Consider the following 24,603-nt stretch of genomic DNA (forward strand, 5'->3'; position numbering starts at 1 on the left):
AACAGTAGTGTATGTTTTGATTTCTTTGTATGTGTGAATTACTTGGGTTGTTACCGACATCTGGTGAAAATTTCATGTCAATAGCTCCATCAGAAATATATTTCCTGAGAAAAATGATGACGCATTTAATACTTATTTTCCCCGCTGTATCATTTTCACCATTTTACTAATACATAACTTTAACATTTCACAAAACTAATCCACTCACTAGCATAAGTTTGGGAGATAGAAAGAAACTGAATTCCAAGGAAATCCACACAAACACAAGAGAACATGCAAAACTTCTCACAAACAGTACCATTAACTCAAGCTTAGGCTCGAACCGAGGACCCTGGAGCTACCTGATGCACTGCCCCTCAGGACCAAATATAATTTAATATAATTATGCATTCAAATTGGCTTTTGAATATGGCTAGTCTTGTATGTGATGCTTAGGGTAAGTCAGCAGGGGGTGACATGGTGGCACGGTGGCACAGCAGTCAGTCTGACTGACTTTGGAGTTTTGCATGTCCACCCCATGCCTATGTGCTGGGTTCTCTGGTTTTCTCCCCCTTCCTAGAAACCAGCCAGTAGTTGGACTGGTGACTCTAAATTGTCCCTCGGTATGAGAATGTGTGTGCATGTTAGGGTGCATCAGTTGCCCCCTAAAAATGAAAAGTTCCTCCGATCATGATGCATTTTTGTTTTTATGTTCCTTTTGGTAAGAAAACACACTGGGTGAAATATGTTGACAAAATTCAAAAGTTTAATGGTGGCACCAGGAGCTCAAAGTTATGGAAAAAGCTGCTATTTTATGACAATTTCGATCACTTTTCATGAAACATTATGGCACCTTATAGAGTATACCAAATATCTTAGATACACATTTTTAGTCCATATTCTAAATATATTATCAAGCACAGTTTGAGTTTTAGCTGTTCATTGAATCATTGTTCAACTACTTTTAAACAATACAAATGTATTATGAATCACATTAATGCTTCTCAATCCCTTGCAAAGGTTCTTAACATGATCTCTGGCTCACAAGAAATCAATAAATGGAGTCCAACATTGTGATTCAAACCTTACGCGAAAACATAAAATAAGCGTTTTTGGCAAAAAATGAGCCTCATGGTGCCACCATTAGACTTTTGAATATGGTCCAAAAATTTTACAGGATGTCTTTACTGGTGAAAAGGAACACCCAAACAAAAATGCATCAGATTTTATGAAAGTGAGGGCAACTGATGCACCCTACACTCTAAAAAATAATGGGGCCAGTACCACGGGCGCAGATAGAGGGTGGGAAGGGTGGGATTCGTCCCACCCAGATTTAAATTCACCTCGTTCGGTCCCCCCCACTTATAGGGAGGAAAAAATGTCTATGCTGTCTTTCTTTGCATAAGGCAAACCTCACGGAAAAATCAAAAGACTAATTACCATTTGGTTTATTGAGGTGCACAGCAGTACATACATAGTTGCAACAACTCACATAAAACAAAACAAAGACTGATATTCGGTTGGTTGAGCTGCGCAGACTGCACAGGTTGTGAGCTCGAGCTTGGTTTCTATGGTTACCCACAACAAGTTTGACAGGCATATCGGGGACAGCTCCTAGTTCAGGACCCCAACACGGCATGATGAAGGGTGCCAAACCGAAAAGGCAGAAAACGATTGCATCGTTTTTTTAAAAAAACAACGACTGTAAGTAAACTGTGCCTTACTTTATAATATCACCTTGCAATTTTTTGATAGTCTGTTCAAAGTAATGTCGTAGTGAAAGTAAAATCGTACGGAGTAGAGATGCCTTTCTGGTAGCCTCCTTCTTTCGGTGGTAGCCTGTAGATACAGTGCTCAGAAGGCAGTTTTAATGTTTAATCTGGCGTTCCCTGCCATAATTTCAGTGAGCATATTGTTTCATAAGGAAACTTTGTGAAGAGTTGTTGACTGACTGCCGCTCACGCAACACACAGGCATAGTTAGAAAGTCAGGATGCACTGGTTTACACTCTACACACACACACGTAGCCCAGCCTCTCGCTATGTTTAACAGTTGGAACTTAGCGGTTTTAAAACTAGTTTTCTTAAAGAATCAGTGTGCTGAAAGTCAGTTAATGTTTAAATAAAACAGTTTTTGCATACGGCATATGGCATGCTTGGGGAGTGATTGGAATCAGTATCAGAATCAATAAGCTTTATTTCTTTCAATGATGGGTAATTAAGTTTGACAGTCCAAGTCTCAATACATAGGATACACAGACCTAGATGCTATAGATAAATACAAAGGGTAGACAAAACAGTCAGCAGTCATCCAGAACACACACACACACACACACACACACACATTCAACCCACATGACATCCTGTCGTGTCAGTGGTAAATAGCACATGAGAGCACCAGACATCACAGGTGTGCTCTATTCCTACTCTTTATTTATTAGTACTAAGCTAATAGCCCAAGAGCATTAGCTCAAAATTGAGTCCAACCCGGAACAAATTAGTAACAAGCTGAATTTTTCAGAATATGTTCAGAATACCCTTAGGAATAACATACTAAAAGTCCCCGGGAATCCACCTTGTGCTGTCTGAGAAATTCAAGATGGCGTCCAAAATGGCCGCCGATTGGAGATTTTTCAATATCTCAGGGATAAAACATAATATAAATGCAATTAAAATGTTAAATTATATATGTTCTCTCATACAAGCAATGCAAATTCACCATTATCACACTGTTAAAATTAACCAAGATTACAAGGTCATTAATGTGGAAATTACATGGAATTTGATGGTTGACATGATTGACAGATTAGCTTAGTAGGCTACCTAGATACATGAACATAATGTAAGACAACAATTAGACATCAATTTCCTTAATATTTAGTGCATCTTTAAGCTTTGATAAAATATTAAAGGGAAATTAAATTTGAGAACTCTATCTTCTAAAACTACAATGGCAAGCTGTTTCAGTACACTTCTTCAACATTCCGGCGACTTTCATGACAAAAAGGTCTGCCTCAATAAAAGCTCTTGCTTACAAACAATGAGTAGACTTAAACACTTCTCAGTGCCTCACTTGTAATGCTTGGACCTTTGTTGTACCATCAATGAAGTAGGGAATTTATTCAAGCTTGTTTAAGGGTGGAAAAAAATTAATCTTTGAGTTTCTAGCGCCAGTCTTTACTACTAGCAATGCCAGTGTGTTCGGACAAAAAATGACTAAACTCAGCATGACCTTTTAAAAATGACTGAACTCAGCATGACCTTTTAACATGCCATTTTTCATTTTACACCACCAATTTACTTTAATTAATATTAATGAAAATAAGTGCTCCAACCCCTAGTAATTGTGTTTGTTGTTTTGTGAACAGAATAGGATGATACGGAGTGAACGAGTAACCAATGGATCCACACTCTATAATCGGTAGTGTACATTAAATAGCACATGTATAGATTTACAATTATAAGTCTGTAATTATTATTGATTGTTGAAGTTGAAAGTTATCGAACAATGACCAGTTGTCTTCTTGTAAATAGGTTCATTATTTGAGGAACACTCAGTCGCCATGATTTATTGTGTTGGATTAGCTTCTTGTTATAATGAACAATATATGTAAATAGATTGTTATAATGGATTGAAGGTAATGTTTTGGAGTTCATGATGTTTTTGGTTTTAGTGAAACTCCCAGTGCCAAAAATATGACAATCTAACCAGACATGGCAAGCGAACACATTATACACAAATATACTGTTATAATAATGTGTACATTGTTATTATATAATGTTAATACACAATGTAATTAATACACACATGTTGGAATTTACTCTCCTACCCTACAAAACATATATTCTGACCTTTTAATTGCATTAATATTTTGTTTTGGGCCTGAGATATGGGCAGATCTCCATTTGGCGGCCATTTTGGACGCCATCTTGAATTTCTCAGAGAACACAAGGGGGATTTCCGGGGACTTTTAGTATGTTATTCCTAAAGGTATTCTGAACATATTCTGAAATTTTCAGCTTGTTACTAATTCGTTCTGGGTATAACCCTATTACTCCTGGGCTATAACGGTTGCAGGGATGAAGGAGTGATGGTTTTTTTTTGTCTTAGCTGAGTAATGTCGCCGCCCTGAGGGCATCAGAGTATATTCCTCGCACAACACATGTTGGGGGTGGGGTTGGGGTTGGTTTGCTGGCAGCTTTGTCCCCCCCCAGTTCAAAAAACGTATCTGCGCCCCTGGGTACATGTTGTAATATTTGGTTCTAGTTGGTAGAAGAATCTACCAGTTTGAGAGTTATCCCATCTGTCTTGTAAAAATAACATCTTTGATATGTTTTGTTATATCAGCAGTGGTAAAAGGGTAATGAATGTCATAATTTTTATTTACTGATCTTTTGGCCAATTTATCAGCCATTTTATTTCCTATAATACCCATATGAAGGCGGCACGGTGGTGTAGTGGTTAGCGCTGTCGCCTCACAGCAAGAAGGTCCGGGTTCGAGCCCCGTGGCCGGCGAGGGCCTTTCTGTGTGGAGTTTGCATGTTCTCCCCGTGTCCGCGTGGGTTTCCTCCGGGTGCTCCGGTTTCCCCCACAGTCCAAAGACATGCAGGTTAGGTTAACTGGTGACTCTAAATTGACTGTAGGTGTGAATGTGAGTGTGAATGGTTGTCTGTGTCTATGTGTCAGCCCTGTGATGACCTGGCGACTTGTCCAGGGTGTACCCCGCCTTTCGCCCGTAGTCAGCTGGGATAGGCTCCAGCTTGCCTGCGACCCTGTAGAACGGGATAAAGCGGCTACAGATAATGAGATGAGATGAGATAAGATATCGGAAATCTAATAATTCTATATCATGATCTTCCTTTTGAATTTTTTGAAGGACAGATAAGGAGTCAGAAAATATCACACTTTGATGGAGAGCTTTATCAATGAGAAGTTCCAAAGCCTTTGTAACTGCTATTAACTCAGCTCTAAAGATAGGAACATAAAAACAAAAATGCATCATGATCGGAGGAACTTTTCATTGTTAGGGGGCAACTGATGCACCCTGACGCTCAGCACTGTAAGTGTTGATTGTATTGGAGTTGAATGTGTTCATACATGTCAACCTATACGGAATGTCCGTATTTTATACAGATTTGATTCAATAAACGTAGTATACGGGCGTATAAATAAAGTTATACGGATTCTTTAAAAAAACTTCAATATTTATTTAGAGCTATAATCAATTCCCACGATGATAAAAGAGCACATAACATTTACAAACGTACTGTACACCACAGAAAGCACAAACAGCCAGTAAAGAGTCTTATGAAATCGCGCGTTATCTTGTGGTAGCGAGACTTCATTCCACTTTTGATCATGCGCACACCGCATTGCGAGAATCCCGCCAACCGGGAAGTCATACATAGACATATAAACATAGACGCCGCCTTCTGTGTAGAATCATACGTCATCCTCGCTGCCATATTGGATGTGGCAAAGTGGAGATTCTTCAACCGTCTCTGGTATAGCGTCTAGACAGTAGCCGAGAATAAAGATGCCTCATTCATGTGCTGCGTTTAACTGTACCAACAGGTTTACCGTCCAAACGAGATCACATGGGATTACCTTTCACAGGTGAGACTGGAAAAATACTTTTCATTGTATTTGGTCATTATAACGTAATTTTACGAACAGATTTTCCTGACTTTGTGGCTAATATGAAGTCTCGTGCATAATAGCCGCTCGGTGAAACCTGTCTCCAAACAACGAAGTATTTCCTTCGTAACTACGCTGATAACACTTTGTGTTTTTGTCGAACATTGGAGCTTTGTATTCATTCTGAAGGTTTATTGTTATTAATATTGAATAAAAAGTAACTGGGATATATCATTGTTATTTTATCATTCAAATTTTAGGTAAATTATTTTAATTTGCATCTTATACGGATTTTATAAGGGAAATACGGATTTTGGAGGTTGGTTATACAGGTTTGATTGACCAAAGGTTGACATGTATGTGTGTTCTACTGCTGACTGTAGCATGTCCTTTTGTTTGGATATTTAGGGACTAAATCTAAGTCAGCTTTTGGAGCTTGGGATTCCCAGAATGGAAAAGGATCACCCAACAGGGTGGTACGGTGGTGTAGTGGTTAGCACGGTCGCCTCACAGCAAGAAGGTTCTGGGTTCGAACCCAGCGGCCAGCGAAGCCCTTTCTGTGTGGAGTTTGCATGTTGTCTGCGTGGGTTTGCTCCGGTTTCCCCCACAGTCCAAAGACATGCAGTTAGGTTGACGTGGGGTGACCTTGGGCTGAGGTGCCCTTGAGCGAGGTACCGAACCCCTGACTGCTCCCCAGGTGCTCTGGTGTGGCTGCCCACTGCTCTGGGTGTGTTCACTGCTTCGGATGGGTTAAATATGGAGGATGAATTTCACTGTGCTTGAAGTGTGCATGTGACAAATAAAAGCTTCTTTCTTAAAAGATCTATATTTAATTGCACTTTGAGTTTGTTTGAATTCTCTTCTTAGATCCAAAGGCACAATAGAGCAGTCTATCTCCAAAACAGAGATGGATAGGAGTACACTTTAATTCTAAGGCATTGATTTTGAATAACATCTCATTTTCTTTTCCTAGAAATACTTGCAGTATCATAAACTTCCCAACCATCATGATGATGATGATGATGATGCTTTATTCCAGACTCAAGGTCCATCCCCACAGAGTACAAAAAAACAATTAAATTAACACATAAGACAAATAACAAAAAAAAAAACACAATCACAATATAAAAACAAATCATTACAAACAACACACAAAATTAAAAACATCTAATGTCACAATTTCAAGAGACACTTATACCAATGCTTCCAATACTGAGATGTGCAGCGAGTGTCACTGTATACCATGCTTACTAGTGCCACAACATTTTGGTTTTTTAAGTCATTCAGCCTGCAGATAAATCTATACATTGTGTTTCTCAACACTGCATTCAGTGTATTAAAAGTGTTTTTTAAGACATGATAGAATTAGAGATTTTTAAGACATGATAGAATTAAGACATTAAGACATGATAGAATTAGAGATTTATCGAGAATGATCATTGTTTCTTTGTCAATACCCTACTTGCTGCCACATATAACTTTATTCTTTTACGACATTTAGTTATCAACACTGTACAGACGCGATAAACATAAACACGGCATCTGTGAACGCGCGCAAAGCAGCGCCTGTGAATGCGCCTACTGCTGTGACGTCATCATTGCGCGCCGCTGAGGTTTCGTCGCTGGCCTCTGAAATGGGCACTAATCATCAGCCCTGATTTCACCATTGATTTATGACTCTGACTCACCAGAAGCCTACAGCTCGACCTTAGGCGACACCATGACATGCAAGAGTAAGTCTTTGTTTTTAAAATAATTACTTACAACTGAAAAAAACGCCTTTTCCAAACCGATTAGCATCTTAGCAACGGGTGGCTAGTTTTCGAGGTTGCTAGCTAGTTGGGATGTCCCCGTTAATGTGAGGTCCAGGCAGACGAATGTCCATGTTTTGACATTTTTGAGGTGATAAAGTTGTTTTTTTCGGAGTAACAATGGATTTTCCGACCGTGTCTTTATCTAAAGATGAAGTGTACATAAAAATATGATATGTTTATTTTGTATGAACAGGTTTCCTGTGCAGTTTTCCATCTTGGCTAGCTAATAATGTCCAAGCCCACTCGCCTCAGCCACAACTAACTGTTTGCTCATAGTTGCTCTTTTAGAGCTAAAATATGTTTCAGGAATTATTTTTTTTATAGATAGTCTTCTAAACGAGTTATTTTGATCAGCTGTGACATAAACTGACCTGCCAAAATACCAAATAAAATCTCCTGAACTGCAGAAACTCAATAAACACACAAATAATTCAACTACCAGTCACACACTTTTTCATCTTGCTTTATAGAGTCATAAAATCAATTAAGTTTTTTTTAAAATAGACCTTATTTAATAGAGCAGATAACGACAGTAAATGTACAGGATGTAGATGGTTAAGCAGTCTGTTCTGTTTCTCCCTCATTTTTTAAAAATTTATATTCTAAACATCTGTGTTCATAGCGCTCAAGTGACATTTGAATCCAGACGTTTGAGTCCTGAGTTGTTTTTCATTGGTGTTGCTTGCATGCACAGAGACAGGCCCTTGAGCTAAATTGGGAAGGAATAAAACATGACAAGGAGTGCTGCTGTCAGGAAAATAATCCACGACGACGCGGTGTGAAGAAGTGGCGTGAATCTGAGCACTCCAGAGTGGATTTCGAATTCACGACACTTTTGTTTCCCTTATACTCATGTCAACGATGACATGAATTTTGTTTTGTGACTGACTACTTGATAAAGGAGACTCGTTCTGGAAAAATGGTAAATAAACCGTATCGGTGAGTTCTGTGGTAACTCATGGAGCATGTTTGTGTTTAGGTAACATGATGGAAGAGCTCAGCGAGAGGTTCCCAGAGCTGATTGCAGTGGTGCCGTGTTTGTGGCTGTCAGGCCTGGCCTCTCACTAACGTCATCCACGTGTAATCCAGAGCAGCATGAAGCCGGCTCACGAGCGCAATCAGGAATGCCTCCCTCCAAAGAAGCGGGACCTTCCGGTTAACAATGCTTCCACCGTTCCTAATAACAACAACAGCAGCAGTAGCAGCAGCAGTAGTAATACCGGAGGAGGAGGAGGAGATGAAGCGACAACATCGCAGAGCTCTGGCGCGAGTGGAGACGCTCAAGGTGGAAGCGGAAGCGGCGAATGGGTCCGTACTCAACCGAACCTACATTACGGAGTGGAGGGGTTGAAGAGCATCGCTCCGGGATTACCTGTGGATCAGTACAGCATGCTGTATGAAATCGCAGTCCCATCAGTCACCAGTCCCCACGCCGTGCTGGGTCACATCTCTCCAGCCTATACGGTTCCTTCACCGCTCCTCCCACACACTGGAATCCATTACCCTCCTCTCGGCTATGCTCCGATCCCACAGTTCGTCAGCCCTCAGTACGCTGCTGCCGTTCCCTATGCAGTCCCGCCAGGATTTGTCCCTAGCCCCTTGATATCTGCTCAGTCTCACCTGGTGCCCTATCCTTCTATCATCCAGGAAGGCGTTGTCTCATCCCCACCTCAGCAGCAAGTTTCGGCTCACGCCTACGCTAAGGTTGCGGCTACAGGAGGCGTCCCGTTGGTGCTGGCATCTGAGCAGGTGACGGCGTCTTCCTCCTCCTCCTCTTCTTCCTCGCAGCAGCCCCTCGGTGCCGTCGGGATGATTCCCACGGCTGAGCGTGTCCCCGTCTTCTACCACCCGTCGGCCAGCGACCGAGCCGTGCAGCCTCAAAGCGGCTCGATGGAGCAGGACCGAGAGGTGAACGGAGGAGATCGGGAAAATGGCAGGGAGTGCCTGCAGGATGTGGTTTACGTTGCCAGAAACGTAGCAGCGCGGCCGCAGCAAAGCACAGCGATGGAGCTGCAGGAGCGGAGGATCTGCAGGCAGGAAGGAAGAGCGTCACCCGGCCAGCGCAGCACTCCAGACACGGACCTGGAGGTGAGAGAATCCTCGTTTATTTTTATTTTATTGTTCATATCGATCATCCAGATACAGTTTCAGGCGGCGCTTTAATTTTTGTTGAGTGAGTGACATCCTTTCTGAAGATGAATAGGACACCCCCTCCCCCCCGAACTCGATTCACTCTGTGTCAGGATTTTTTCGAGTGCTCAGTTTGATTCGCTGGAATGTTTTTCTGGGTTCACTTCCAGGTCGCGGTTCAGCTCTGGTCTATCAAACGGTCTTCCTGTTCCATCCAGGATATTATCGTTTTGTTTGATCTGGTGTTTATTCGATCACAAATTGACCATCCATCTTGTTTTTGCTTAAGTAACTGTTATGAATTGACACGACTGTGCTTAGTGATGAGCTTTATTTTTTTTTTTGTGTGTGTCCGTCATGAGAAAATGTGAGAACATAGAACGTTTTTCCTTGTGGTTTTTATTTATTTTTTTATTAAATCTGACGTCAAAGCATTGCGAAATGATTCTGCCCCAAATTGGTACCGTTGAGGTCTTTTTTTACCTTCGCCAAGGAGGTTATGTTTTTGGTAGTGTTGGTTTGTTTGTTTGTTGGTTTGTCTGTTAGCAACATTACAGAAAAAGTTATGAACGGATTGCTCTGAATTTTTTTTCCAGAGGTGCGACTGGGCACAAGTAACAATCCATTAAATTTTGGCGGTGATCCGGATCACCTTCTGGATCCTGGATTTTTTTTTTAAAGGATTCTTGGCGGAGGTCTGCGCTCTCCGAGTGCTTTTCTAGTGTTTTTTTTTTTTTTAAACGACTGCCAATACTACTCATTTTCTTTGTACGTAAATGATGTTGAAACCTTTTGTCCTGCGTCATGCCTTTGAATCAGTATTTGTTACACCATAAGTTTTACTCCACTTCCTTCCTTCCTTCTTTCCTTTATTAGTTGTAGTACGGCTGCGTTGGTGGTTGAGCAATCAACAATCCGAGAACCGCTTCTTAGAAAGTCCCTGAGATTTCTTTTCCATTCTTTGATTTTTTTTTTTACACAGGAAGGAAATCTGATTGCACAAGTTAAAGGTCTAGAAATTGACTTCTTATAAAACATGCAGCTTTTTTTTTTTTTTTTTTAAAGCCCTCAGGCACCTCAGTATGACATCTGAGTCTTTTTGTACACAGGTCCAGCAAGTGGTGGGTCGTCTGGCGTCTCCGGTGCGCGGTCGCAGAGAGGGAGCACACGGCTCGTCTCAGAGCAGCAGAGAGGTTCAGGGGGAGAGCAGGACGGTGTACACGACGCATCCCGCCAGCCAGCTAGACCCTCGAGTCCCACCTCATCCTCATCTTCAGCAGACAGCACAGCCTGGTCATACGGTGATCCTGCCGAACGGGCAGCCGGTCCTCATGCCCCTGGACTACCATCCTCATCCTCAGCCTAATAATGACACTGCTGCTGAAACGCCACAACACAAAATGTCAGATGCCTCAGGTGTGGCTGAGCGGGTGGCGGCAATGGAGCTGCCCGCTGTCCCAGGAGTCCCGGCTGTCCCTGCCGTACCGCCTCCCTCACACTTCACCAAGGGCGCCATCATCCAATTAGCAACGGGTGAGCTGAAGCGTGTGGAGGACCTGCAGACGCAGGATTTCGTACGCAGCGCTGAAGCGAGTACTGGGCTCAAGATCGACTCGAGCATGGTGGTGGACATCCGTGCGAGCTCGCAGAGGCCCGGCCTAGTCGCGCTACGCTTTGCCGTCGGCGAGCGCCAGAGCAAAGTGAGCATCGACGTTCCTCCCGAGCATCCGTTCTTCGTGTTCGGTCAGGGCTGGTCGTCCTGCAGCCCGGAACGCACCGCCCAGCTCTACGGCCTCACCTGCCACCACCTCCAAGTGGGCGACGTCTGCGTCTCCATCACCCTTCAGCAACATTCGACGCCCCACCAAAAACCGCCATCGGTTTCCCAGCAGCCGCAGCAACCGACACCCAGCAGGACTTCCACCAAAGCCAACTCGACATCAGGAGCCTCCTCCAGCCAGCCTATGGGACCTCCGGCACCTCAGAACCCACGGCCTCCGGCTCAGCTCAGGATGGAGCGCGTTCACCGAGACCGGGCTGACAAGGAAGAGCCCTTAAAGCTGAGCGCCTCGGGACATGGAGACGTGCCCTCCAGACCCGACAGGACTTCGGCGGAGCATACGCGCAGCCAGAGCGGTTATTATTTGCACACTGAGGCCCACGGGCCCTCGCAGAGGCGTTGGTCCACCCCTGGTTTCCAAAGATACCCCATCAAGAGGGAGGAGGGAGGTCTAGCCGCACCGCCGGGTTCCTCTCGGCCCTCGTTCATCCCTCAGGAGGTCAAACTATCCATCGAGGGGCGTTCCAACGCCGGGAAGTAGCAACAGCAGAACGCAAGACGCATGGGGCAAGAGGGGGGGAGGAAAGTGTCAGAGATGTATGTGAAAAGAAAAAGAGAGAGAATGTAGCCTAAGAATGTTTTTGTTTTCTTTTGAGATTTTGCACAGGAAAGATTTTATACACACACACCCTTGTTTTTAGGCAGCCCGAGAGCACTCGGGGCGAGTTAGTGCCAGTTCGTAACGATGGCAAGACCGCCGACCATCTGGACTAACGGCTCCAGCTGGTAAATTATCTACCAAAGCCTTTCACGCTCTGTAAGTCACTTACAGACGGAATATCATGAGTTAGAACGTTCGCAGCTCTTTGAATTAACGTGTATTGAAGGACGTGACGGTGGAGGGGGGGATGAGGTGCAGCCATAGGATGTTCATAATTATGCCTGTTTTCCTCCCCATATAGAAATATAAATCTATAAATAAAAATATAGATATATGAATTATACCCTGGACTTGATAGATAGGTAGATAGATAGTTTGGACGACCAAAACCTAAAGGAAAGGCGCTCGCTCTCTCTCTCTCTCTCTCTCTCTCTCTCTCTCTCTCTGTCTGTCTGTCTGTCTGTGAGTGTTATTGCTTTACTTTACCCTCACACTCGCTTTTAACCCCCCCCCGACATTGTCACATGACCACACATCAACACCCCCGGCCACATTTCTTTTCCCTTTCCTCAGGGCTGGTGTTTTAGTTTTTTCCTTTTTTTTTTTTCCCTTTCGTTTGTAGCTCGAGAACGATCACCTCTTCCTGAATCAATCAAATGACCAACAATCAATATTTACGAATGAACATTTAAAAAAATTTTTTTTTTTAAATTATCGGTTACGTTTACACTGTCCACAGTATCATGCTCTACCTGTGCCACATGTTTTTTACATAGATGTTTCTCTTTTTTTTTTTTTTTTCCCCCCTCCCTGCATGTTTATATTTTAAGGTATTGAGGTTTAAGAATCAGCATTCCAGCATATCAATCTTTGGCGTGTTTTTAATCGTTTTGTTACGTCCTTATTGTAGAAACAGTGTTTGGTGTCGGCTAAAATCTTCACCACTTGGAGAAAAATGTGGTACAGGTTTGAGCTTTTGGAGACTGGTTTGTGTTGTGTTTTTTTTTTTTTTTTTAATTATTGTATTTTTTTTTAAATCTATAAGGAAAAGATGATTGCTGCGGAGTGAAATCACCACTGATGGTTTGAAAGCAATATCCTGATTTTTTTTTTTTTTTTCCCACTCCTTGATTCCTGTGATGATGCAACAACAGTCGACGTGTTTGTTTTCTTTCCCCCTGTCGCAATGAACAACTAAATTTTTTTTTTTTTCTCTCCCCTCCTTCTGAATTTTCACCAGTGTGGGTTTCAACCAGGGCACGTGTGTGTGTGTGTGTGTGTGTGTGTGTGTGTGTGTGTGTGTGACCTTTTGAATTGACACGATCTCTTTTTATATCTCTCCTTCTTTTTCTACTTCTGTTCGTCGTGTTGTAAGAGATTCCCGGTTCTAATATCCGAGTCGATCGCCTTCTTATTCCCCGTAGGGTGTTTTTGTTCGGTCCTTGTCTCCTCCTTGAGCTCCCTCCCTCCCTCCCTCCCTCCCTCCCTGAGTTGAGAGATTTTTGTATGATGTAGGATTTCCTTCTCTGCAATATGACTCCTCCTTCCAATGACTCTCGTCATTGCATGTGGTTGATGAGGGCTGGGCGATGTGACACACATATCGTATCGTGCTACTTTCTCCTGAAGCATTTCTACGTGAAAATAAATAAATTAACCATATGAATGTGAGGAGAAATTTCCATACAAGCTGCAACAAAAGCTAAAATCATCAGTTGCCACTGCGATGGTGATATTTGCGTATTGTGGCACAATTTATCACCATATTGATATTATATCGTCTCATCGTCCAGCCCTGTGGGCTTTTTTTTTTTTTTAAATAGTTGATCGACACTGACTTTTTGATTGGATTATTTTTTTTCTTTTCTTTTCTTTTGGTATGAAGGAAAAACTTTTCAACTTAATTATTTATTCTTTTTTTTGTGAGAAACTGACAGGCGTGGTTTGACACTGTTTACAAATTTAGCCAAGAAGAAATGCTGCGGTTTCGTCACTTTTTTTTTTTTTTAGGTTAGTTATTCAGTAAATTTAAACAGACAAAATGAAAACCAAGTGCAATTAGACCTGGAGACTTAAAAGCAAATGTTTTTAATATAAAAATATAAATATGAATATCAGATGGCATTCCAGATACGAGCCTGACATTCCGGTTTGGTGTGGTGATTGATTTTTTTTTTTTTTTTTTTTGCTTCAGAACAGACATTTCATCATTTTAATACTAATCTGTATTCAGTTTCTCATTTCATTCACTTTTATTTTAATGCAGCTCTACATTTAAAAAAATGCATTTTATCATGAAAACGATGGTGGTGGGTTTTTTTTTTTTAGGGGGGTGGATATTTTCCCCCCTTCCCAGTAGCGCTCATGTGACCATTCTCCAGGTAGCATTAACTCTCGCCACAGATATAAATACTTCGACTGACTGGCTGGTGGTTCTGGTGGTTTGACCTCATTGACTGACTATATTTGGCTGGTGCGGCGGTCTCGGACGCGTTTCCGGTTTCGAGATGTTCTCTCTAATATCTGATCTTATATCATGGCTGATTGACGCCATCATCCCGCCGTAGATTTTCCATAAATATCATATCTATCGTATCCTGTATAGATCTCTTCTCTTATGCGGTCTTCTATATTTAAGTCTTGCTGTTTTGTTAAGGGATGCATTGATAACGTTGTCCCTCTGTAAAGCAGAGTACGAGGACGTTATTTTGGAACTCGTCGATATTGATGATTCCTGGTAATAAGTTTTTAATCAATTGGAAACATCACGGGGATATTTGTTTACTTCTGTTTTTGTGTGTGAGGATGAGTTGTGTTTAACAGAGAGCGCGTAGACAGGTGATCTGAGCATGCGTTTGTTTAAAAATGAACTTGAAGTGGGCGTGTCTACGCGTCGTGCTCGGTGCTCGCTGAATGGAGCTGCTCGGACACGCAACAGTTTCTCTGCACGCTCGTTCCGCATCTTTGCGTAAGCACAATTCATGGCCGTTTTGTTTTCGTCTCGGGCTTATGATCATCTACAAGACGCCCACGTCGTTGTCATGACATCGTACCCTCGGATCACCTCGTATCAGATGTTGATAGAGATTATCAAAGGATTTTTTAACGACCCTGTGACTGATCTCGATATCAGTACATCCCGATTTTCAATATTAACGTCCAGGAATAAACTTCCCAGCTTCCCGTTGATCCGACTGCTGCCTCAAGTCTTCATCTGTCCAAAAGGGGCGTGACCGACCGCTGTGTTCCAGCCGGTCTGAACAGACTTTTACATGACCAAAAAAGAAAGTTCCAGACAGACAAATGCAGTACGTGAGCTCTTTAGGTTTTTTCCACTCGTTTAAACAGTAGACGTGACGTTTATTAGACAAGCAATACCCTTCCCCAGAGAATTCCCCGCCCCGTGTCCGATCTCAGCGCTATGTACTATGCAGTAAGTGCAAACATCTAAACTCTTGCAGCTTAACAAAGGAACTGGACGCATTTTTGTATCGTGCACAAATTTCATTTGAATGACTCGCCCCAGTCATTTTAGTTCCCCAACCATCCGAGAGAAACTCCTTAAAGGGGAACTCCACGGTTTGGTGTTTTGTTTCTTCTCCTTTTTTTTTTTTCCCCCTCCAATTCCTCTCCAGCCTGAACTCTGTTTGCTGTATCTGTACAGTCTGATTATGATTAATGCCTCCACACAAGAATCGTCACGCAACAGCATTTTCCTGGAAAAAAAATACCATAAATCGGCTTTCTGTGGAAGTCTAAGGGCAGACGTTGAACCTCGGTAAATGTTAAACGATGACCTATACAATTCTAAAATTGGAAGGAAAAAAAATTCCTCCTGACGCTGCACAGGAACCGGAAAGGTGTTCCAGTGGCACTGACATCCGAAAGATGAGATGTAAAATCTCACCAAAACTGTATTTCCTACGTTTCTGGAAGGTGTGAGTGATGCGGGTAAAAAGTAGTTCCGGTTGCTTTACACGCCTACGAATCCATACGCCGTTAGTGCCTCGTTATATTTTGCACATAAGCACAAATTCTTCCAGCGGAGAAGCTCTGGAGAAGGATCAGTTCTACACAGTTTTACTTCCTGGACAGACCGATGAGTCTGACGTCTGCCCTTAGACTTCTGTTCAAAGTGAAGTTGAGTTTAAACTGGTTTGGTGGGGGTGCGTTCTCCTCCTCACTGAATAGAAACATATTGAAATTGTATGTCGTTTATTATAATAATACATACGCTACAGATGCAATGGATAGACGTTCTGGTGTTAAAATAGTTTCCCTTTAATCTTGTTGCATTAATAGAATAATTGAAGCTCAGTTATTTTATTTATTATTTTTGTTAGCAGTCATATTGCTAAAACGAAAAACTTCCCAAAACTTGAAGCTTGTCATGTTGCTCGGTTACTGTATATCATGTGTGTGTGTGTGTGTTAGCGTTAATCGTCACCCTCACTGCTCCATGTCGTGTCAAACTCGAACGCACTGCCTTACTGACCCCCTGCTGAAGGAGGCCAGATTGTGTGTAATGAAATGCTTCAATCCTGTGCACTGTAACTGAGAAACATCATCAATGTGTTTTCCGTGCCTTTCCTGTGTGTGTGAGATCCATCATCACTTTGTTTCAACCACTAAGGGCTGATTTATACGTCGATACATCATTAGACATTCATCTCTCTCTAAAACGTAGCATAAATGTGAGCACTAGGGGGCAGTGTGGAGAATACGTCAATGAAAAAGAAAGTGTGGTGTTTTAATGATGATAACTTGCTCGTTTATTCACCAACACATCCACCTGGATTTCCCTTCAAGTGCTCATTTTGCTGTTCAGTAATCGTCGTATTAAAAAAAAAAAATCGTACGTAAAGCTGCGAATTGACATTTACTTATCGTACTTGACAAGATCCCAGTAAAACCTCGACCGAATTCTGTAACGGACAGCATTATTGGACAGTTTTTTTTTTTTTTCTCTTTTCTCCATGCCTGGAAATACGATGACGTTCCTCAAACGTTCTGGGATTAAAGAAAATGCGTACGACGTTGGTAGCATGATTAATCAGAGTGAGCTTGGATTTAAAAAAAAAGGGGGGGACGACGTTCTCTCCAAAGTGAGCTTGAGAGAGAGATTTTTCTGTCCATTTGCATGTTTCGTTTAAGTTCCGCCATCGTAGCTACGTATTTTTTGTAGCTATGTTGAGTTTGGCGCCCTCCTGAATATGTGAATGAAAGTGTGTTGTTTTAATGATAACTCGCTAGTTTATTCACAAACCCATCCACCTGGATTTCCCTTCACGTGCTCGTTTTGCCGTTCAGTCATTTTAAAAAATCGTACATAAAGCTGCGAATCGACAAATTACTTATCGTACTAGACAAGATCCCAGTAAAACCTCGACCGAATTCTGTAACGGACAATGTTATCGATGGACAGTGTGTTTTCGCCATGCCTGGAAATGCAATGAAGTTCCTCAAATGTTCTGGAATTTTAAAGAAAATGCGTACGATGTTGGTAACGTGACGAATCAGAGTGAGCCTGGGTTAAAAAAAACAAGGGGGGGGGGACATCCTCCAAAGTGAGCTTGAGATCATAGAGGTTTTTCTGTCCGTTTGCATGTTTCGTTTAAGTTCTGCCATTTATAGCTACTTTTTTTTTGGTAGCTATATTGAGTTTGGCGCCCTCCTGTTGGTGGATTTTAAACGAGTGTCAGAGCAATGCTCTGACACTAAGATCCGAGGTTTTAATCGGAAGCGTTTCACACTGCTGGAACGTTTCCTGTCGGATCTTGCTTGCGTTTTGAGAGCTGATCTCAAATCCAAAGATTGATTTAATTTTAATGATGTGCGACAGCAAAATCGGACCAAAAATTCGTACGCGATAAAACCGACTGTTTATAATGTCGCAACTCCTCCTTCTACTCGATCTGGTTTTGGTTCGGCTGTAAACGTCGACGATGTTTCGAGGTCTGCACGTCCACTTCCTGATTTGTTCTTTTATTTACGGTTTGACGTAAACGCGCTTGCATTAATCTCAGCAAACGTACAAATCAGCCCTTAGTTCCAGTCCGTCATGAATGAGTGGTTCCCTTTCGTGTTCTCATCACTTCTTCATGTCTTGGATGGTATGATGTCACTCGTCCCTTGTGCACATGTTGCGCAAACAGCGCCCTCTGGAGAAGAATCATAGTAGTGCACTCTGGCTATTTTTTAAAAATGTATATCTATAAGAAGAAAAATTCCTCATCACCGACATAATCACCTGAAAGATGCACTTATTGAAGTCCACACTTGGTTACGTAGTAACCTTCTGTAATAACGAATTATATGCGAAACCGTGTTAATACAATCAACACTTGTGTATATGTGTGTGTGCGTGTGTGTAGATAAAAAGATGAGCTTTCTATATTATCGAGCTTGCCTTAAGATTTTTGTGGAACGAACGAATGAGCGACGCGTACGCGCAGCTCAGAATCGCCCTCGGCGCCACACGGTTTGACGCGAGCCGAAAGCAGTAGCGCGGCCGTCTGCAGGTCGACTGTCCCGTGGAAACAAAGTGAAGTTGTATGGTGTTGCGTTCTGATTCATATTAAATGGGGAAGGGCCGTGCACTGCGGGCATGGGCCTTTGACGAGTGTTTACCTCAAACTTTTTGTGTGGTTGGCGTTAGGAAATAAACCGTTTTGCGGGAAATGCGCCTGTGATGATGACGGTGAAGGCGTGGCACTGATTGCTTGTATCAGGTGACCATACTGGGTGATGGATGGATGAAAGGATGGACGCTCAAATGTTCAGTCGTGCTATCCCCTTGATTTTTTTTTTCTTTCTTTTTGAGATGACCCAGAATCCTGATTTTTTTTTTTTTTTTTTTTCTTTTTAAATTGATCGGTTTTGCAGAAGTGGAACTGAATCTAAGAGTGAGCAAGAAAGTTCTAACGGTTGAAACTTTTTTTTTTTAAAAAACAATTAATTATCTACTTTTAAATTGTACCTTGTTGGCACTAAGTGACACTGCTTTTTGTTTTCTTTGTTTTTTTTTAAGAAACAAGCGTCTTTCTTTTAATGCATAAAAGAACCTGCAAAATATATGCAATGATGTGTATGTAATATTCAATCCTCAAGTATAATCCAGGTTATATGGACTTTGTATAGTGAATTTTAATATCGTATGGCCGTACCGATATGTATTAATTCTTCTCAGAAAGCCTTAGAAGTCGTCTACCCAAAGTGCTCCCTTAGAAAACCCCACACCTACCTGAACTTTACAAAGCATTAATAACTATATTTTGTTGCGTTTTTATTTGTACCCTTTTTTTGGAATAAAATAGATTTGTACTGTATATTTGTACCTCTCTGTGAACTACTTAGGGCAGGTTTGTTTTTTTGTTTTTTTTTCCCCCTCCTTCCTTTTCTTTTCGCTGTCTTAATTCTATGTACGGACACAAAGATATTGTATTTTTATTGTTACAGCTAACTTCTTGGAAACATTGCATTTATCATGTTTGTTAAGTAAACACAATATAATATATATAATATTACCAAACTGGCCTGGCTCCTTTTCTGGATTGGTCTGAAGTTTCAAGTGAAAATCTTGCGTTTAACGGTTATTCCACGAAATCAAGCCGTCCATGAGCTGATAGGTGACGAGGCGCGTAGCACCGAGATTGAGTGGAATAACTGTTTTATTCTATCCACATTCACGGGATTTTGAGAAACACAGCACTTTTATTTTTTGCAAATTCTATGAGTGATTCCACGCTTATGGGTACTGAAATGGGGACATGAACTTATTCACCTAAAACCATTTCTTTTTTTACCATCAGGTCACAAAACATGTAATCTTTAATGAACGATATGTTAAAAGATAACTTTAATTTTCTGAGATGTAATAAAAACATATTTATATGCCAAAGTCAAGCCTATGAGTTCCAAAATGATGTCTGTTCCATTACTTCTGTTACGATTGTCCATCTCGCGTCTGTTACAAATTAATTACAATCTAGCTATATACCATGTTAATCTTATTGAAAGAATGTGTATGTTTATTCTACTACACATGTTTATTAATTATATTTGCTAAAACATCACCTTCCTATGTTTCAAAAAGTAATTCTACATTGTTAAAATTGAGAATATATATGTCCACAACACTTCTGTTACGTTCTGACTTTGGCATATAAATATGTTTTTATTACATCTCAGAAAATTAAAGTTATCTTTTAACATATCATTCATTAAAGATTACATGTTTTGTGACCTGATGGTAAAAAAAGAAATGGTTTTAGGTGAATTTTTAAAAATAAGTTCATGTCCCCATTTCAGTACCCATAAGCGTGGAATCACTCATAAATAAAAACTTTTATACAAAACGTCCAATCATTTCTGCTTAAAGTAAACAAACTGGTGAAATGACGGGAGCAATTTGTGAAAAATGCAATAATTCTTCTTGAAAAATATTCTTTAAAAAAAAAACTTTTTTTTTTTCATCCTTGGTTGGTTCAGTAATGTGCTCTGCCCCTGTGTGCGGCGTTTTTTTTTTTCTTTCTCCTTTCTCTTCTCGGTATATGAGCTGATATCCGAGTAGTAGAGTAGCCAATCAGGACGTGCGATTGCTCATGTCCAGTGAATGTGGGTAGAATGGTTGTTTATTTTCTGTTTACTTTGTCTTTAACAGATGTATTTTTGTCTGAATGCTTTCTTGACTTCATACAGTGATGAGTGTTTGCCCCCTTCCTGATTTTTTTTTTTTTTGCATGTTTGTCACACTTAAATGTTTCTGAATATTAGACAAAGATAACACAAACACACAATGCAGTTTTTAAATTATTATTATTATTATTATTATTATTATTATTAAGGGGGAAAAAAATCCAAACCTACATGACCCTGTGTGAAAAAGTGATTGCCCCCTAAACCTAATAACGGGTTGAGCTAGCCTGGGCCCGCCCATCCTAAGTGTGACGCAACATGGGGGCCTGTTGCGAGCTTAGTCTGGCAAGGCAAGCTATCTCCAGCTCTTCCAAGCTCCCGAAAAATCGGGAGCCAATCAACTTTGAGCATCTCCAACGGCCCTGGGTAGAGGCGTGTTCAAGGCAGTGACGTAGTAGAACTGCGACCGGAAGCCATAGATTGTTTACAGAATCTATGCCGGAAGCGCTTCATTCACTAGAAACATTACGAACATGGAGCAGCGGCAAGCCTTTGACACAGCGGTAGATGCTGTATTGAAAGCATTCAACGGGAAGTTCTCATTGAAAACGGAGCAAAGAGCAGCCCTGGAGGTATTTATCTTCTTCCTGTTACTCAAGCAGTTTTCGTCGCGTCACATACGTCAGAGGAAAGAGTGATGTGATTTGGTTTAAGCTTCGCCACAGCCTTTTCTGGCTTCCACCAGTAGCAAACTGAGGCATTTCAGGGAGGCGGGTCAACCACGCGCTTTGGGAAACGGTTGGGCTTAATATCTTTGCCAGACCAAATGCTCGCAGAGCTTTGAAGTTGCGTTAGCCAGACTAACCCTTAGCAGCAATAGCTACAATCAAGCATTTGTGATAACTGGCAGTGAGTCTTTTACAGCGCTGTGGAGGAATTTTGGCCCACTCATCTTTGCAGAATTGTTGTAATTCAGCCACATTAGAGGGTTTAAGCATGAACCGCCTTTTTAAGGTCATGCCATGGCATCTCAGTCGGATTCAGGTCAGGACTTTGACTCGGCAACTCCAAAGTCTTCATTTTGTTTTTCTTCAGCCGTTCAGAGGTGGACTTGCTGGTGTGTTTTGGATCATTGTCCTGCTGCAGAACCCAAGTGCGCTTCAGCTTGAGGTCACGAACAGACGGCCGGACATTCTCCTTCAGGATTTTTTGGTAGACAGCAGAATTCAGGGTTCCATTTACTACAGCAAGTCTTCCAGGTCCTGAAGCAGCAAAACAGCCCCAGACCATCACACTGCCGCCGCCACCACCACCACCACCATATTTTACTGTTTGGTATAATGTTCCTTTTCTGAAATGCTGTTACTTTTCCGCCAGATGTAACGGGACATACACCTTCCAAAAAGTTCAACTTTTGTCTCGTCAGTCCATAGAGTATTTTCCCAAAAGTCTTGGGGGATCATCAAGATGTTTTCTGGCAAAACTGAGACGAGCCTTTGTTCTTTTTGCTCAGCAGTGGTTTTCATCTTGGAACTCTGCCATGCAGGCCATTTTTGCCCAGTCTCTTTCTTATGGTCGAGTCATGAACACGGACCTTAACTGAGGCAAGTGAGGCCTGCAGATCTTTGGATGTTGTTGAGGGGTCTTTTGTGACCTTGTGGATGAGTCGTCGCTGCGCTCTTGGTCGGCCGGCCACTCCTGGGAAGGTTCACCACTGTTCCATGTTGTCGCCATTTGTGGATAATGGCTCTCACTGTGGTTCGCTGGAGTCCCAAAGCTTTAGAAATGGCCTTATAACCTTTTCCAGACTGATGGATCTCAATTACTTTGTTTCTCATTTGTTCCTGAATTTCTTTGGATCACAGCATGAAGTCTAGCTTTTGAGGATCTTTTGGTCTACTTCACTTTGTCAGGCAGGTCCTATTTAAGTGATTTCTTGATTGAGAACAGGTGTGGCAGTAATCAGGCCTGGGTGTGGCTCGAGAAATTGAACTCAGCTTTCCAAAGACAAACCACAGTTAATTTGTTTTAACTGGAGGGAGGGGGCAATCACTTTTTTTTTTTTTTTTTTACACACGGTCATGTAGGTTTGGATTTTTTTTTCCCTTAATAATAAAAACCTTCATTTAAAAACTGCATTGTGTTTTTACTTATCTTTTGTCTAAGTTTGTTTGATGATCTGAAACATTTAAGTGTGACAAACATGCAAAAAAAAAAAATCAGGAAGGGGGCAAATACTTTTTCACACCACCTGTAAATCTCATCTCATCTCATTATCTGTAGCCGCTTTATCCTTCTACAGGGTCGCAGGCAAGCTGGAGCCTATCCCAGCTGACTACGGGTGAAAGGCGGGGTTCACCCTGGACAAGTCACCAGGTCATCACAGGGCTGACACATAGACACAGACAACCATTCACACTCACATTCACACCTACGCTCAATTTAGAGTCACCAGTTAACCTAACCTGCATGTCTTTGGACTGTGGGGGAAACCGGAGCACCCGGAGGAAACCCACGCGGACACGGGGAGAACATGCAAACTCCACACAGAAAGGCCCTCGGCGGCCCCGGGGCTCAAACCCAGGACCTTCTTCCTGTGAGGCGACAGCGCTAACCACTACACCACCGCGCCGCCCCCACCTGTAAATATTAAGGGTTTTATTTCATTTAAAAAAAAAAAAAAGTGTTAGTCTTTGTAGAGACACACCCCCAACACTTTTTACTCTGCCCTCAATTTTAGTCCGTACAGAAAGGAAACCAGGGTGGGGTTCAGCAAGACCCGGTCCCTGTTGGTGGAAAAGTGGTTCTTGAACATTCAGGATTCTTTGAACCTTGGTGCCCGCAAGTGACCCGGCCCACGTTTTCACCAATTTTGAGTAGAACCATTGCAATCAAGGCTGCGTCATGAACAGGGGGCGTGGCACAATTCACAGCATGAGTAAACAGTCGGAGCAAGATGATGGCGGGCATTGATTGACTTGATTACCTCAGAACTTCTGTTATTGCAGATATCTTTTTCTGTTGCATTCTCCATTCTTGCGCTCTGCTTCCTCTCCAAACTAATGACACGCCCACTGATGTCATGACAGTTGAAATGCTCTGAATGGTTAAAAAAAATTGTGCGTGAACAAGAAACGAACCCGTTCCATGTTGGTGGAAAAGGAGTACAAGTTCATCGCGAGGGGGAAAATGGAGAATAAACACTTCCGAGATGGAAAAGTTAACCAGTTGGATGCAGAATTGGTCCGAATGGTTAATGGTTAAAAAAAATTGTGCGTGAACAAGAAACGAACCCGTTCCATGTTGGTGGAAAAGGAGTACAAGTTCATCGCAGGTAGATTTTTATCGCGAGGGGGAAAATGGAGAATAAACACTTCCGAGATGGAAAAGTTAACCAGTTGGATGCAGAATTGGTCCTGTTGCCCAGAGATAAACAGTTCCTAATGCTGAGCGAGTCACAGTCAACTCGAAAGGAGACTCTTGAACCTTCTCTCAGCAGAAAACAGCATGACTAGAATTTCACATGTCTACAGCGTTGGTCAGATCAAACTGAAACACCAAACACATCTAAATAAGGAAGCCATGACCTAATGGTTAGAGAAGCAGCTTTAGAACCAAGAAGTCATTGGTTCGATTCCCTGGACGAACAGGAGGGATGAAGTGCCCTTGAGCAAAGCACCAAAACCCCAACTGCTCCCCAGGATACATTAGACGTCGCTCTGGATAAGAGTGTCTGCTAAATGCCAGTAATGTAATAAACACTCTGGTTAGAATCGATTCTGGAGACGTGGCTTGATGTATACGGGTGGGATCAAGGAGGAAATAAGAGTGCTCTGAGAGCACAATATCCCCCGCGGGCAACTCGGCCATAACTCTGATAAAATGCGGCTGAATTGAATGAAATTGCGATATGTGTATCGCTGACATCTAATAAAGAATCCTGCCAAAGTTTGTGAAATTCCTCC

The 24,603-nt window shown here is 42.0% G+C and overlaps 1 protein-coding gene across 1 annotated transcript; it reads left to right on the forward strand.

The window, feature by feature from the left end:
- Window positions 1-7,268: 7,268 nt before the first annotated feature.
- atxn1l (ataxin 1-like) lies at window positions 7,269-12,292 on the forward strand. Its single transcript, XM_060940405.1, has 3 exons — window positions 7,269-7,349; window positions 8,410-9,518; window positions 10,670-12,292. Exons 2-3 carry the CDS (start codon window positions 8,526-8,528, stop codon window positions 11,879-11,881), a joined length of 2,205 nt encoding a protein of 734 aa, XP_060796388.1. The 5' UTR covers window positions 7,269-7,349; window positions 8,410-8,525; the 3' UTR covers window positions 11,882-12,292.
- Window positions 12,293-24,603: the final 12,311 nt, after the last annotated feature.

The sequence above is a fragment of the Neoarius graeffei genome, chromosome 15, assembly GCF_027579695.1.
Source record: "Neoarius graeffei isolate fNeoGra1 chromosome 15, fNeoGra1.pri, whole genome shotgun sequence".
Taxonomy (NCBI): domain Eukaryota; kingdom Metazoa; phylum Chordata; class Actinopteri; order Siluriformes; family Ariidae; genus Neoarius; species Neoarius graeffei.